General features: G+C 52.4%; 1 protein-coding gene across 1 annotated transcript in view; it reads right to left on the bottom strand.

Moving 5' to 3' along the window:
- The window catches only part of CCND2 (cyclin D2), a 31,581-nt gene extending 19,134 nt beyond the window's left edge, over positions 1-12,447 (bottom strand). Inside the window, exons 1-3 of the mRNA XM_003905821.3 lie at positions 11,953-12,447; positions 9,970-10,185; positions 7,257-7,416 (exon numbers count right to left, since the gene is read on the bottom strand). Coding sequence (XP_003905870.1) covers positions 7,257-7,416; positions 9,970-10,185; positions 11,953-12,147 — 571 coding nt within the window. The 5' untranslated portion in view covers positions 12,148-12,447. The remainder of the gene's footprint in view (positions 1-7,256; positions 7,417-9,969; positions 10,186-11,952) is intronic.
- Between the last annotated feature and the right edge of the window lie 811 nt (positions 12,448-13,258).

The following is a 13,258-nucleotide window of genomic DNA, read 5'->3' as shown; positions in this document are numbered from 1 at the left end:
CTGCATGTACTGAAGAGTAAATATTGTTCGGAGAAACTTTTGTATCCGTTTGATATACTTGTACAAGTATCCTGAGTTGTGTTATAAAATGTATTTCTTCCTTCATGGCTTAGGTCAGAAAGAGTTTAAAGATCGTGGGCAGGATAATGTCCCAGGTGCCTTACAGCTCTAGTTTGCTCTTTGAGGATCTGGAATGGGAATGATTCCCAAGGAGAAGAACAATGAGGAGACGATAGAATGTATTGCAGCCACTAGCAGCCGGCGAAATCACAAAGCAGCCGTCTCCACAGAGCAGCGCTACCTCCCCATGGCACTAGCACCAGGGCTGCTCCAGGACCACTCTCAAGGACATCCCCCTCTCTACCGGGAGGGGATACTGAACAGAGAGAAAAACAGAAAAATGAAACATCATTTCATCTGTGCACTAGCTTCCTAGCTGTAACTAGCCAACCCCCACCCTCAACTGTGGAAAGTTCCACCTACCCAATGCAGCCATTCCTGGAAACCATCAGCTTTGTCGCTACGACAGGATGGAGAAATGGTCGCAATATCCACTCAGAAGAAGGAAGCAGAAAACCAAATTGCATGCACGCATGCGACGATGAACATTACAACCATAGGTACCTACGTACATACATGCCTATGGATGTACCGGAAGGATGCACAGAAAATCAAAGCTGTTCTGTTAGGTGGCAGAAACACAGATGAGTTTGTAAATTTTTCGCATAATATTATTTTAACAAATAAAAGCCAGGTAAAAATGTATCAGCAGTCTCTTAAGTCTCTTGATCAAAAATGCCAACAAGCTATACGCTGGTGCAGAAAAGGCACACTCAGGGGTGAGGGTGTACCCTCTCCATCCTTAATTGCCCACCTGGAGAGGTGAGATGCTGCAACTTCCTGAGATCCCTCCTCCTGCAGCAGAGAGAGGCAATGAACTGATCGGCGATCCATTTTCATTGACTCATTACAATGTGCTCCTCCCTGTTCCAGGCAGCATGGAGGACTCCCCCCAAAATGCACAACATTAAGACTTTTTAAGGCTGGGCATCAATGCATTGGATAGTAGAGGATGGTGTGCTATAATGGCTAGGTCTGTACTACCATAGGGATAACTTCTAAAGAAACTTCTCAAAGAAAGGAGGCTCTTGAAGGCCGGACACAGTGGCTCACATCTGTAATCCCAGCACTTGGGGAGACCGAGGTGGGCAGATTACCTGAGGCTGGAAGTTTGAGACCAGTCTGGCCAACATGGTGAAACCCTGTCTCCACTAAAAACACAAAAATTAGCCAGGCATGGTGGTGCGCGCCTGTACTCCCAGCTACTCTGGAGGCTGCGGCAGGAGAATCACTTGAACCCGGGAGGTGGAGGTTGCAGTGAGCAGAGATTATGCCAAGCACTCCAGCCTGGGTGACGAGAGCAAGACTCTGTCTCAAATAAAAAAAAGAAAAGAAAAAAGAAAGGAGGCTCTAGAGTGAAGAGGAGCATTTGAGACACTTCTCAGAAGACTCTCCAGGGAGATGGGAAGGATTTGGAGAGTAGACCCAAAAAGCTCCGAGCTAGAAGGTGAAGTGCATGGAGCTTGGACAGCTCCACTCCTGCCCCAGTCCCCACCAGACCCAGGAGGTCCTTTCTCCAGGTTGCAGCATCTGGGGATCTAAAGAGAGCAGGAGCAGCCACACACCTTGCCATGGGGAACAGAGGCCGTCCCAGGGCCTAGGCCTCCAGCTCTCCTCCAACCAAAACAGACCTCTGGAGAACACAGCTCCCTGGTTCAAAGTATTCGCTCTGGAATCAGACTGAGGTTGAATCTCCATCTACCACCTACCAAGTGTGTGAAGTTGGGCAAGTTACCTGACCTCTCTGAGTCTTCATTTTCTGATCTGCAAATAATAAGAATAGCAATACCTACGTCGTAGTGTTGTTCTGAGGATTAATTTAAAATTATCCTTGTAAAAGCACAGTGCCTGGTTTAAGGCAAGCAACGAATGTCAGCCAGCATCCTCTGCAACCTGCCCCTCCTCTGCTCTCACTCCTGGGACTTCCTGCAGGACTGTGGTGGGGAGTTCTGACTGGAGATGCTCTCCAGTGTCTGGAGAGATGAGGAGAAAGGCGCCCAGCATCCCTGGATTGCAGGCAGATGCAGGGAGCAGGCCAAGCAGGCCAGGAAGAATGAGGGCTCTGTGCTTCCTGGAGAATCTGTCACTATCCAGTTGTGTATGTGTCCCAGAAATGACATCATCGAGTCCCCAAAGTCTCCTGCTGCTTTGCAGAACTGGGAGAAAGTGCAGCCCCGCGGGGGAATGAAAAGAACCCCACGAACACTCAGCAAATGGACGAGAGAAGTTGGCAACGCTAACCCAGCACATTCCACAATTCATTCAGATGAGGTTCACCCGAGCCAGGAACGATGCCCACATAACCAGGAACACCCGACATTCCCGCCTCCCTCCCGGCAAAGTGGTGGAAGCAAGGGACACACCTTAGGGGAATCCCAGCTGGACCCACAGGCACCAGGGGCAGCTCTGGTGTGGGCTGCATGCTTGCTCATCATGGCGGTGGTGATGGTGAGGTATAAATAAAAAGGAGCTAAAATTCATCTGTTTCAAACATCTCCTTTTACGGGTGAATCAATGAAGTATTGGGAGATGAAGTGATCTGGCTCATGTCACTCACTGCGAGTGTTGGGCCTGGGGTCTGGATGAGATTTTGGGACTCCGGATCCAGAGCTCTTCATAACTTACTGGAAACTGACCAGCTCCTCAAGGTCACCTCCCATATACCACTCAGGAGGATAGGGCAGCCTTTCATGTCAGAAGTGGGGGAAAAGCCCCAAAGGTGGCACTCTGGCTCAGGAGTCAAAGGACTTGGGTCCCAGCTCCAGACCCGGCACCAGCAAGCACAAATAGCTTATCCTCCGAAGGACGCCCTGAGAGCCCCTGGGGGTCCCACTGGGCTCCCTCACCTGCACGGGCCCTGAGAAGTGCTGCATTTCATCAGCTTCGTATCTGTACTTCTTGGTAGGATTTTACTGAAGAAAGAGTTCAGAGCTAAATAAGTTTAAAACCATGGAATACACGGCCCTGCCCAGTAAGTTTAGCACTTATCATTTTGGCTACGGTGGCCAAGGTCGTGGGGGGCAGGGGTGATGGCTTTGCTCCTGTTCACCAATGGGGGACAGAGATACGCACTCTGAGGCTGAAGAAGAAAGGGAAGGCCAGGTCAGGCTTTCCCCTTGTCTCTTCTTCTCCAACCTGCAGTCAGGTGGAAGTTCAAAGGGCCAGAACCAGAGTGTTCTCAGGCCAGGGACATCACTGGGCACGCCCCTCACCTGCCACCCCCAGAATAGGACCAGCATACCCTGTCCTCGTGGGGCAGGACTGCTACAACAAGGGAAGGCCCGTGCAAGGCCTGCTGGGAGGAGCTGGGGAGGGGGCTGGTTGGAGGGCGATGAGGAGCCTGCTACCCATTCATCTTACATCTGCAGAGAAGAGAGATGGCAAGCACCAAAATGCCTGGCTGCCTGTCCCCACAGGGCATGCTAACGACTTCCCCTCAGTCCCATGACCTCTCAGCTTCAGGGGCAGCTCAGAGGCTTGCAGATGGACAGACGGTTTCCATTCTTCCTTCCCAGCACCCCTCAAGGTGAATCTCCCACTCTAGATCAAGGGCCAAATCACGGAACTTCTCCGGGCCACCACCATCTCCCTCTCACTTGGGGATGGAATCAGAGGGAACACCTGTAGGTAAAGCCAGAGCAGGGGCTAGGACAGCACAATGGGTTATAGTCAACACTGGGACTCTGGCCTTGGCGTGGGGAGGCCTAGTGGTGGCTATTGCGTGCGGCAGAAAGAGCAAGGTGCAGCATCTTAGGGTGGGCTTCTAGTGAAGAAAGAGGGGATGTGGGTGCCTGGGGAGGGAGGGTAAGCACCTCCCCCTCCCCGCTGCCAGGTGTAAACTCAACGCCATTGGCTCTGCTAAACTAACTGGAATCATCCACCAAGCATGATACCACACGTCAAGAATCTCCCAATGCCAGAGTGTGATCCCGGCTCATCTCCAACGGTCTTCTTTCCTCGCTTGCAGACCTGGGTGCTCTATCAGCAGAGCTGCAACCAGGGAAGCTATGGCTCAGTTCTGCTTCCCCAGTTTTGGGAACTCCAGGAATGGGAATGCTAGGAGCTGTAGTCAGGAAGATCCCCCGCCCAACCCACCCGTGCCTGCACTGACCAGGACCTGCTGCAGAGGGATACCCTGTCCTTGCGGCCCTCCCTCTTCCAGAAGCCATTTCAGGCTGAGCAGGGAAGAAGGAGGGCTCCTCTCTGCCTTGCCACCATCTTACCCTAGAGCCCCATAAAGCAAGACCGCCACTTCGCCACACTTCCCACAGTCCCTCTGTGTTCTCCCGCTCTCCCTTCCCCTTTCACACACACATACGCTCCCCACACACTGCAGAACCACTGCCAGCTCTTTCACAACCAGCTTTTCCCATCAAATAGCTGCACAGCCTGAGGGTTGGCTGCCATCTCTCGGGACCCCCACCCTCCACCCACTATGGGCCTCCAAGACCCTGGCCACAGGTGTTTCATCAGCTCCAGGACGAACATCCAGGACTGGGGGAAAAGGAGAGAAGGGTGGGATGTGAGGGGCAGGTGAGAGCAACAGCTCGGGCTGGGGAATCCGCATCTCCTACCTCTGGTCCTCAGCCACTCTGTGCCCGCTACTGGCCAGAGTCCTGGGTCCTCACCCATTCATCATACTCTGGCCCTACAATGCACAATCTCCGCTGCATGGAAGGTGTTTCCTTCAAGAAAAGCAGCCTTTGGTGTTAGTATTGTGAGGCCAACTGCTGTAAAACTCCACGCAGCCAGGATTCTACTTGACTCGGTCAGTTGCACAAACCCAGATGCAGATCAGGGAAAGCAACGTCTTGCGATGCAGGCCCATCCTTTCCAGACCCAGGAAACTGCCCAGGACCTCCCTCTGCTCTGCCCAGTCCACGCCTGAGGCTTCGTGCTTAGCGCACGATTTTCATTTGGTTTGGGGGTGTCCTTTCCCAGTCCCTGACCAGAGCTAGTTCAAGGTCCCCAAAACACAGTCTTTATAACTGCCTCTGTCTCCCTTTGGGCCTCTGTCCTCAGTCCCTGAATCCCAGGCTCCCTACTCTGGCCCCGGAGTTGGCAGCCAGCCCAAAGATCTGGGCAAGAAGGCCACGGATGGGGGATGGGATCCCCAGTTTTCGAGAATGGGTCTAGACGGAATCTGGGGATCTGCCCACACCCGGGTAACTCCACCCAGCACCCCTACCCCAATCAGAGATCCGAGAGGAGGAAGGGGTGGATGGACCCCAAAAGATCTGTTAGTCCAGAGACAATGTCGAATCAGAGCTCTGGCTATCAACAGCTGGGCAGTGGGGGAGTTTAGGGTCGGGGTCAGCTGTCCTTGGGCCAGACAGAAAGAACTGGCTGACCCCTCCCCCACAGTGAATCAAATGAGAGAGGAAGGAGACAGCCGAGCCTGGGAGACAAAATGACAGGTCACTGGAGGACTGACCTCTCGGGCCCCTGCCAGAGAGTGGAAGGGAAGGAAGCCAGAGTGACCACTATCTAAAAGGCAGCAGGGTCCACAGGGGTCCTAAGAACCACCCCCAGGGCTACAGGAAGGACAATGGACTCTCCCACCAAGGCGCACGGGGCGCATGTGCACGCCATGAGGCCTGGCCTGCATCCAGAAGAACAGGACTGCAAAAAACCAGCAAAGGGTTGAAACCTGTGCCCTAGATGAACAGGCAGGAGGTGGGAAGGACGCCACACTCAAGCCTACAAGTGCAGAACACACAGGTCCTGCTAGAAACAGACAAGGGCAGCCAGTAAAGGAGAGCCGTCATATCCACTTTAGCCGGAACAGTTAAAATCAGGGTTAACATCGGAGATGGTAGCATTTTCACAATTAGTGAAGGTCCAACCTGCACTTCTGGTTTACAAAGCATTTCCACGTGCATCACCTTTCTGATTTTAATTTTCCTAGCTGCTCGGAAAAGGCCACAGGATGATGTATCAATAGGCTTGTTTTGGAGATGAAGAAGCTGGGGTTCAGAGAGGTTAAGCAGTCAAAGATCACCCCACTGATATGTAGCAAAGCCTGACCTTCCGACTGTGAGCACAGGGCATATGCACTACATTGTACATCATATAATCATCTGTAGCACTCACGAGTAACATGTAACAACCTACTGAAAAAAGTTACCACCTGAGTCCACCTAGCAATTTAACTACTCTTGGCAAATGTGAGGTGAACCACACCAAAAGGTCTTCCCAAGTGATCAGCTTTTAACCTAAGGTTTCTGACTGTCAAAAGATGAACTGCTGACATCTCTGCCTTGGATGAGTAAGGTTCCGGGGTCTCTGCCATGGCCGCTACCAAGAAAAAAAAAAAAAAAAAAGAAAACCAGTAGACACTGGCCAAGGCTGTTTAATAAGACAATAGCAAACCACTGCCTTCAGTTTATTACGAAAATATAAAGCAAATGGGCCAGGAGGAACTATGTATCAATTGTGGGATCCCCGTGGCAGGCAGAATTGCAATGTTAAAGGCTGCAGCCAAAATCAAAACACCTCCACATGAAGTGAGACCATCAGAACCCAGCGCTCAGAAAGCCAAGCCTTACCGAACGCCAACCGGGTTCACTCCTCTGCCCAGTGGGGCAAACAGCTAGAGAAGTGAACAGCTAGAAGGCCATAAATGCCCTACAGTAAAAAAAAAAAAAAAAAAAAAAAGAATTCCTTTGGTCTCCCTTACCACTAATCAAGGCAGCATATTTATCTTGACATTGTTCCTTTAACCTGTATTTGCCCCCATCCCCCCCAGATTTCCTCTTGGGCTTATCTCCAAGCCATCCTTTTCCTTAAAAGATTAAAGATTTAAACACAACCAGTGAGCAGTGTGTATAATCTTCAAAGAGCACTTTAGCCATCATAAAGAATATTTTAACAGGCACTCTTTTTTTTTTTTTTTGCCTTAACCACACCTGTCCTCACAAACCATTTATGAGTTTAGCAGAGAAAGCGAATATACAAAGCTCAGATAAAGTTAAAAAAGGCAACCCAGGAATGAAACTTCAGACTTTAGACTACTCAAGACCACCCCTCCTCTAAGCTCCTCAACTAAAATCAAAGTTTGTACGGCCTTTTGCCTCTCCCTGGACGTCTCCCAAATATCTCTCCCGTCTCCCTCCCTGGCTCAAGCCTCATCTTACCGGTGGCACACAGAGCAATGAAGGTCTGGGCATGCTTTCGGATCAGAGACAGCTTCTCCCGCTGCTGGGGCAGCTTGCGCAAGATGTGCTCAATGAAGTCATGAGGAGTGACAGCTGCCAGGTTCCACTTCAACTTCCCCAGCACCACCAGCTCCCACTCCTGGACGGGAAGGCAGGAAGAGAAGAGGAGAATCCAAACTCCACAGGCTGACCTGGTGTAGGGGGTTGGGGGTTGGGCTCCAGACCAGTTTTAAGGCCGCTCATTAGGACGTGGCTGCTAGATTGTAAGGCGGGCCCGTGTGTCAATGTGCCCCTCAAGCTTTGAAGTTGTTGACAGCTCTTCTTATGCTTCAAATGTCAGGCTCCACTGAAAATAATGAGAGCCCAGGTAGCTGTTGCCAAGATTCTATTTTCTTCTATTTCGTTTCCACTCCAGCTCCCCTTACCCCCTCCCTCCCAACCCTGACTTGCCCGCAATACTGCTTCCCGCCCACCCAGAAGGCTGAACCTACAACAAGATACGGCCAAGGTCATTGTGGCCCTTTCATGGTAATTTATTGTGTATGTCTCTATCACCGAACTAATAGTCTTTTTAATCTTCATGGAAAAATGATGCACACAGATAAAGCTTAAAATAAGGTTCCTTGGCCCAACTCCTTGGCAACCAATTAGCTTGCTTTTACTTAGTCCCAGAAAGTGCCTTTATCTCTCTGCTGTTCAAACTTTCCCCTTTGACATATCAGGCAGAGATTTTGGGGATATGACTCCCAGCCCTTTCACCTAAATGTTTCAAGGGGCCGTTGTCATCATGACTAAAGGACCACATGGTCATTAGCAGACCCATTTTGCAGGTGGAGGTGATTCGGGGCAAGGTGAAGGTGCCTGCTTAGTGTCACAGCATCCCTCGGTGCACCTGTGGGGACCACACAACCCTGTCTCTTTTGGGTCTCTCACTAGCAACCCACCTGAACAAAAACTTTGTTTCCCTCTTTCACTGAGATATTTATGGGAAACTGTGCTCAAAGGGAAACAGTCCAAAATAAAACATTAAAAATATTGTATGTGCTACCAGAAAATATGCCTATCCACTGAGCTGTCATCAGAATCAGAGGCAGGGCCTGTTTGTCACTGCACCCCCTCTCCCATTCACCTGGAGAACCTGGTATCTCTTTCATTTGCTAAACCAGCAACCAGAGCACCAGTCCCAGAGCTGTGGGGCAGGGGTGACTCCCTTTCCCTCCCAGGCCTCAGCCTTCTCATTTGTAAAATAGGACCCTTCCAAATCCCAACTTCTGGGATAAAGGGAAAGGGAACAGGAAACAGCCAAGTTTGTTTGGAGCAATATAGTGCTTGGCTAGTCTTGGAAAGATTTGGGTGTCCTGAAGAACATCTCAGTTCACCATCCTCTTGAAACAAAAGAATCATATGAAGATTATTTTTCCTGCTCTCTCATGAGAAAGTCAAATTGGTTCCCAATTCTAACAATGTTTTTTTCATAAGCTTTAAAGTCTGCCCTTGGCTTTCTGTGGACAGTTGGGGTAAAGGGACCTAAATAAACTACTAAACCACCAACATCTTCAAAGATGGCTTGAAATGTCAGCCCTTCCTCTTCACAGGGTAACGCGAGTACGAACCACTGGTCTTGCACCGTTATTAAAGGAAGCAGATCTCCCAGAAGACAGCACCTTTCTAGGCCTCTCGGACCAAACCAGAAGCAGCTCAAATCTGGCAGCGGTTCAAAGGTGAAGTCATTCAGGCCCCTCTCCACATTCTCGGCAATTCCTCCCCCAACCTTGTGCATGTCTTCCACTAGATGGCAGCACAGCCCCAGAAAGGAAGAGGCTCCTCACAAAGAGCTCAGTTCAAGAAGCCAGCCTCAGCCCTGTGGACTTTGTGCAGGCCCTGCCAGTAAGGAGGGGGAGGGGGGGAAGGAGGGGGTGCCTTTCTACACAGTGCAAAGAGGGGTGTGCAAACCACGGAAGGTGGGCCTTGGAGCCGCTCTTCCATCCAGTACAGCTGCAATATGGCCGTCTTATATGTCAAGCTGCAGGGAAAAGGAGTTAGATCAGGTGGGAAAGAGGTTCCCTGGTAGAAAACCAGAGATAAGACAGGATCCCTGGGGTTGTAGAAAGGTCACAGTCCCACTGGAGGTAGGAACCCAGGCCTCGGACTCCTTCAGTGAAAGGCCACGTTTTGACTTTGCTCAAAGTCAATGGACTGATATTTAGTGAACAGCTATTAATGTGTTGGTATCTTGAGGTTTTGTAGATGCAGAGGGCTTTACCTTTGAACTCCAAGTCTTTAGGAGACACACACCGCAGCCACGTACCTATCATGTGAACACGTTCTCAGACTATTTTTGAAAATTTGGAATTTAATTAAAATATCACTGTTAATTAAAATATTCCACGCGTCCCCTACACACATGCATACACAATTGCAAGTGAGTCTCACCACCAGATCTCCTCGAGGATCTTATTCACAGATGTTGCCTCAGTGCTGGGCACGGAGCCTGGGCACATAGTAGGAACACAAAAAATATAGACAGTGGTTTCCTATTAAATGAGTTATTGCCCGTCAGTGTGTAAATTCTATTGGTGGGGTCATTTTGGATCCCAAGAATCCGCTCTGGAAGTGGTGAGAAGAAGGCATGTTGTTGGCCAGGGGAAAGCGGGAATCGCAGAAAAGAAGGGAGGAAGGGACCGGTCATTACCAGCAGCTCCTGAGGCTTGATGGAGTTGTCGGTGTAAATGCACAGCTTCTCCGCAGTCAGCGGGCTGGTCTCTTTGAGTTTGGAGGCCAGGAACATGCAGACAGCACCCAGGAGTTGCAGATGGGACTTTGGAGTCGGGACCCCAGCCAAGAAACGGTCCAGGTAATTCATGGCCAGAGGGAAGACCTCTTCTTCGCACTTCTGTTCCTCACAGACCTATAATGGGAGTGGGAGAGGGTTGGGGGGCGGGGGTGGAGAGCAGAGCATCAGCAAAAGAGAAAAAGAATGAAAAAGCATCATCTAGGGGAACAAAAAAATTTAATTTTTTGTGGGGAGGGGGAGGGGAGTAAAATGGGTGATAAGAATAAAGAACAAAGATGAGGAAACTGGGGTGAATCAGAATAGCCCATACGTGCTTTGGTATTCCAGGGAGCCTATAAAAGGGGGTGAACTACAGCTCCAAAACGGGGAGTCGGGGAAGTGCGCAGCAGCCGCGGCAGCTCCGCGACGCTCCCTTTGGCTACTCCTTCGCGCACTCTAACTCACTCACTCTTTTTTGGATTTCGTCATCTTTTCAAAAAATCAATAAAAATATTCTGGAGGCTCCGGGGGTCCACTTCTTGGTCTCATCCGGATCCCCAGATCCTCCTCTATCATTCCCGACAATTGGAAAAAATGTCTGGGGGGGTCCCTGCGGCCCAGGGGCCGCTATTGGGGGGGCGGGTGGGGAGAGGTGGGGAAGAGAGGGGGAGGGAGGAGAGGAGGAAGAGCGCCGCAGCCTCGGCAGCTGGAGTCGGAGCAGGGGGGGGACGGTTTCAAAAAATAATTAAAAATCGAGGAAATATCCTAGAAAAGCCCTTTTGGCGTGAAAACCCCAAAGAGGAGCCAGGCTTCCCGAAAGGGAGGTTTCGGGTGCCAGAAAGGTCTGTATTCCGACCCCTGGGGCTTTGGATCCCGGGAGGAAACTTGAAGGGGTGAGCGCCGCGGCGGGAGTGTCCGGCTGCGGCCCACAAGGACAGAAACTAGGGAACGTGGTGACGAGCTAGGGGAAAGACGGGAGCAGGGAGCCCTGGAAAGAGGCACGGGGGGCTCCAACCTCTCTTTTAGGGGTGACCCGATATCCCCCCTACACACACCCCCTCCCCCCCCTTCCTACCCCACCCAAATCTCCGCACCGAGGAAGCTGGAAAACCAAACTGTAAGTAACCTTCGCGAGGTGGGGGGTGGGGGAGAGGGCACGATTAAAAGTGGGGTGGCCGGGATAATGGGGTGCGAGGGTAAGCGGGCGACGTTTCCCAGCCTTTCCAAGGGGAGTTTGCAAAGCAACATGGCGAAACCACGGCAGGTCCAGAGCTGTGCATACGTGGGCACACGGCTCACTGGGCAAAGACTTGGAGTGAGGGGCAAGAAGTGGTTCTTTTGGGTTCCCCCGAAACACACGTTTCTTCAATGGGACTTCCGGGGCTCCTGAATTCCCCGTTTCTCTCCTTCTCCCTCCTCCCTCCACCTCCCCCCTGAAGTGCCAGCGCGGAGTCGCGACCACATGCGGGGACCTGAGGCCAAGACGAATTTGCTCTGGCCTTTTGGGGGGCTGCCTTTCTACTTGGGGTCCCGATTTCAGGCCCCGACTCCCTTCCTGACCGCAGCGCCAGCAGCCGCGGCGGCTTCGCAAAAGACAGGTCTCGAGGGGGGTGGGAAGAAGAGGCAGCCACATGCAGGCACACGCGCGCGGGATGCTCCCCCACCCCCGCCCAGGGCAGCCTCGCTTCTCCCAGATTTTCCTCCCTCCTCTCCCTCCCCAGTTTATCCGGAGAGGAACAGAAAAGAAGCCACGCGTCTCGCCAAAAGGCGCGCGGTGACCTCCCGCACAGGAGCCGAGAGGTCGGCGCGGGGATTGCCCTCTCCCAGGTTTAGGGCTCCGGCCGGGGACCCGAGAATCCGGGAGGGGTCCTGGCTCCTAGCGAGCGCCGCCCGCCGACCTACCTCCAGCATCCAGGTGGCCACCATCCTGCGCATGTAGGGTTGGATGTCCTTCTGCACGCACTTGAAGTAGGAGCACTGCGGAAGGTAGCGCTCCTCGATGGTGAGCAGGTTCTGCAGGACGCGGTCGTCTTGGAGCAGGTTGCGGTCACGCACGGCCCTGCGGACCGGGTCCACCTCGCAGCACAGCAGCTCCATGGCCAGCCCGGCGACCCCTCTCTCCCCTGCTTTCTCCGGTCTGGAAAAGTGTTTTTCTCTTTTTGTTTTTTGGAAGGGGAGGGGAAAGGGTTCCCCTTACCTCCTTCCTTTGGCTAAATAGGGGGTTTTCGGGGGAGAGGTGAGGGCAGAGAGAGAAGGTGGAGCGGAAGAGAGGCGAGGATTGGGTGGTGGGCGAGCAGAGCCTCCGGGCTGCCCCACTCGCACCGGTCCTCCCCTTCAAACTGGTCTCGCTCTCCCCAGCTCGCTCTTCTCCGCTCTGAGGCGGTGACGCAAGCTGGCTGGGCAGTTAGCTCTCCTCCCTCTCCCCGCGCTCCCCGCTCTGGTTCCTCCTCCCCTTCCCTCCCCTCCCGGTCCTCCCCTCCTCCTTTCAATCTCTCCCTCCCTCCCTCCTTTTCCCCTCTCGTTATTAAGGAGAACAGCAGCTGGCCCGACCTAACTTCAAACGCAGTCCCCCGCCCCCCCACCCCTCTCCCTCCATCCAGCCCTGCATGCCAGGGGCCCCGGACAGGGCAACCCACAAAAAACTACCGATTCCTATTTCTGCCCTCTAATTTCACTCATTCTGTAGGTGTAGCACGCCAAAATACGACCCTCCAACTTTGGCTTCTTCAAAACGGATCCTAATACTTCTGCCCTTGGATTTAAGATCCAGGAACGTAGGGTAGATTGTTTGAAGATGGGGTGACCTCAGACAATTTGGAAATAGTTCCCTTAAGTGAAAAATAAGGGAGGGGGTGATTTTAGAAAATAGCAACCTCGCATACCCAGAGATAAAGGTCATGTCCCTGAAGTTTGTGTTCCTGATAACTTCGAAGCTGTTCCAAAAGCCCCGATTAAAGGGACCAGAACAACGTCCCTTCTGCCCCCCCGCAGACTGTGTGCAGAGGAAAAAGAAGAAGGAGGGGTGCGTGTGAGGAAGGAAGGGGGATGCTTCTCTGGAGGGATAGAATGTGATCCTCGAGCAGAAACCATAGTGTTTCTGGGGGCCCTTGGGGCGCCGTGGGGCGACGCGGTGCAGCGCCTAGGGCCGCCGCAGGCCGGGGCAGGGCTCCCAGCGGTTTCTCCGCGGCCAGCGGCCACGCAGGAAAAA

Source organism: Papio anubis, chromosome 9, assembly GCF_008728515.1.
Source record: "Papio anubis isolate 15944 chromosome 9, Panubis1.0, whole genome shotgun sequence".
Lineage (NCBI taxonomy): Eukaryota > Metazoa > Chordata > Mammalia > Primates > Cercopithecidae > Papio > Papio anubis.
Note: the sequence above shows the minus strand (reverse complement) of the source record. Positions and strands in the feature narration are given on the sequence as shown.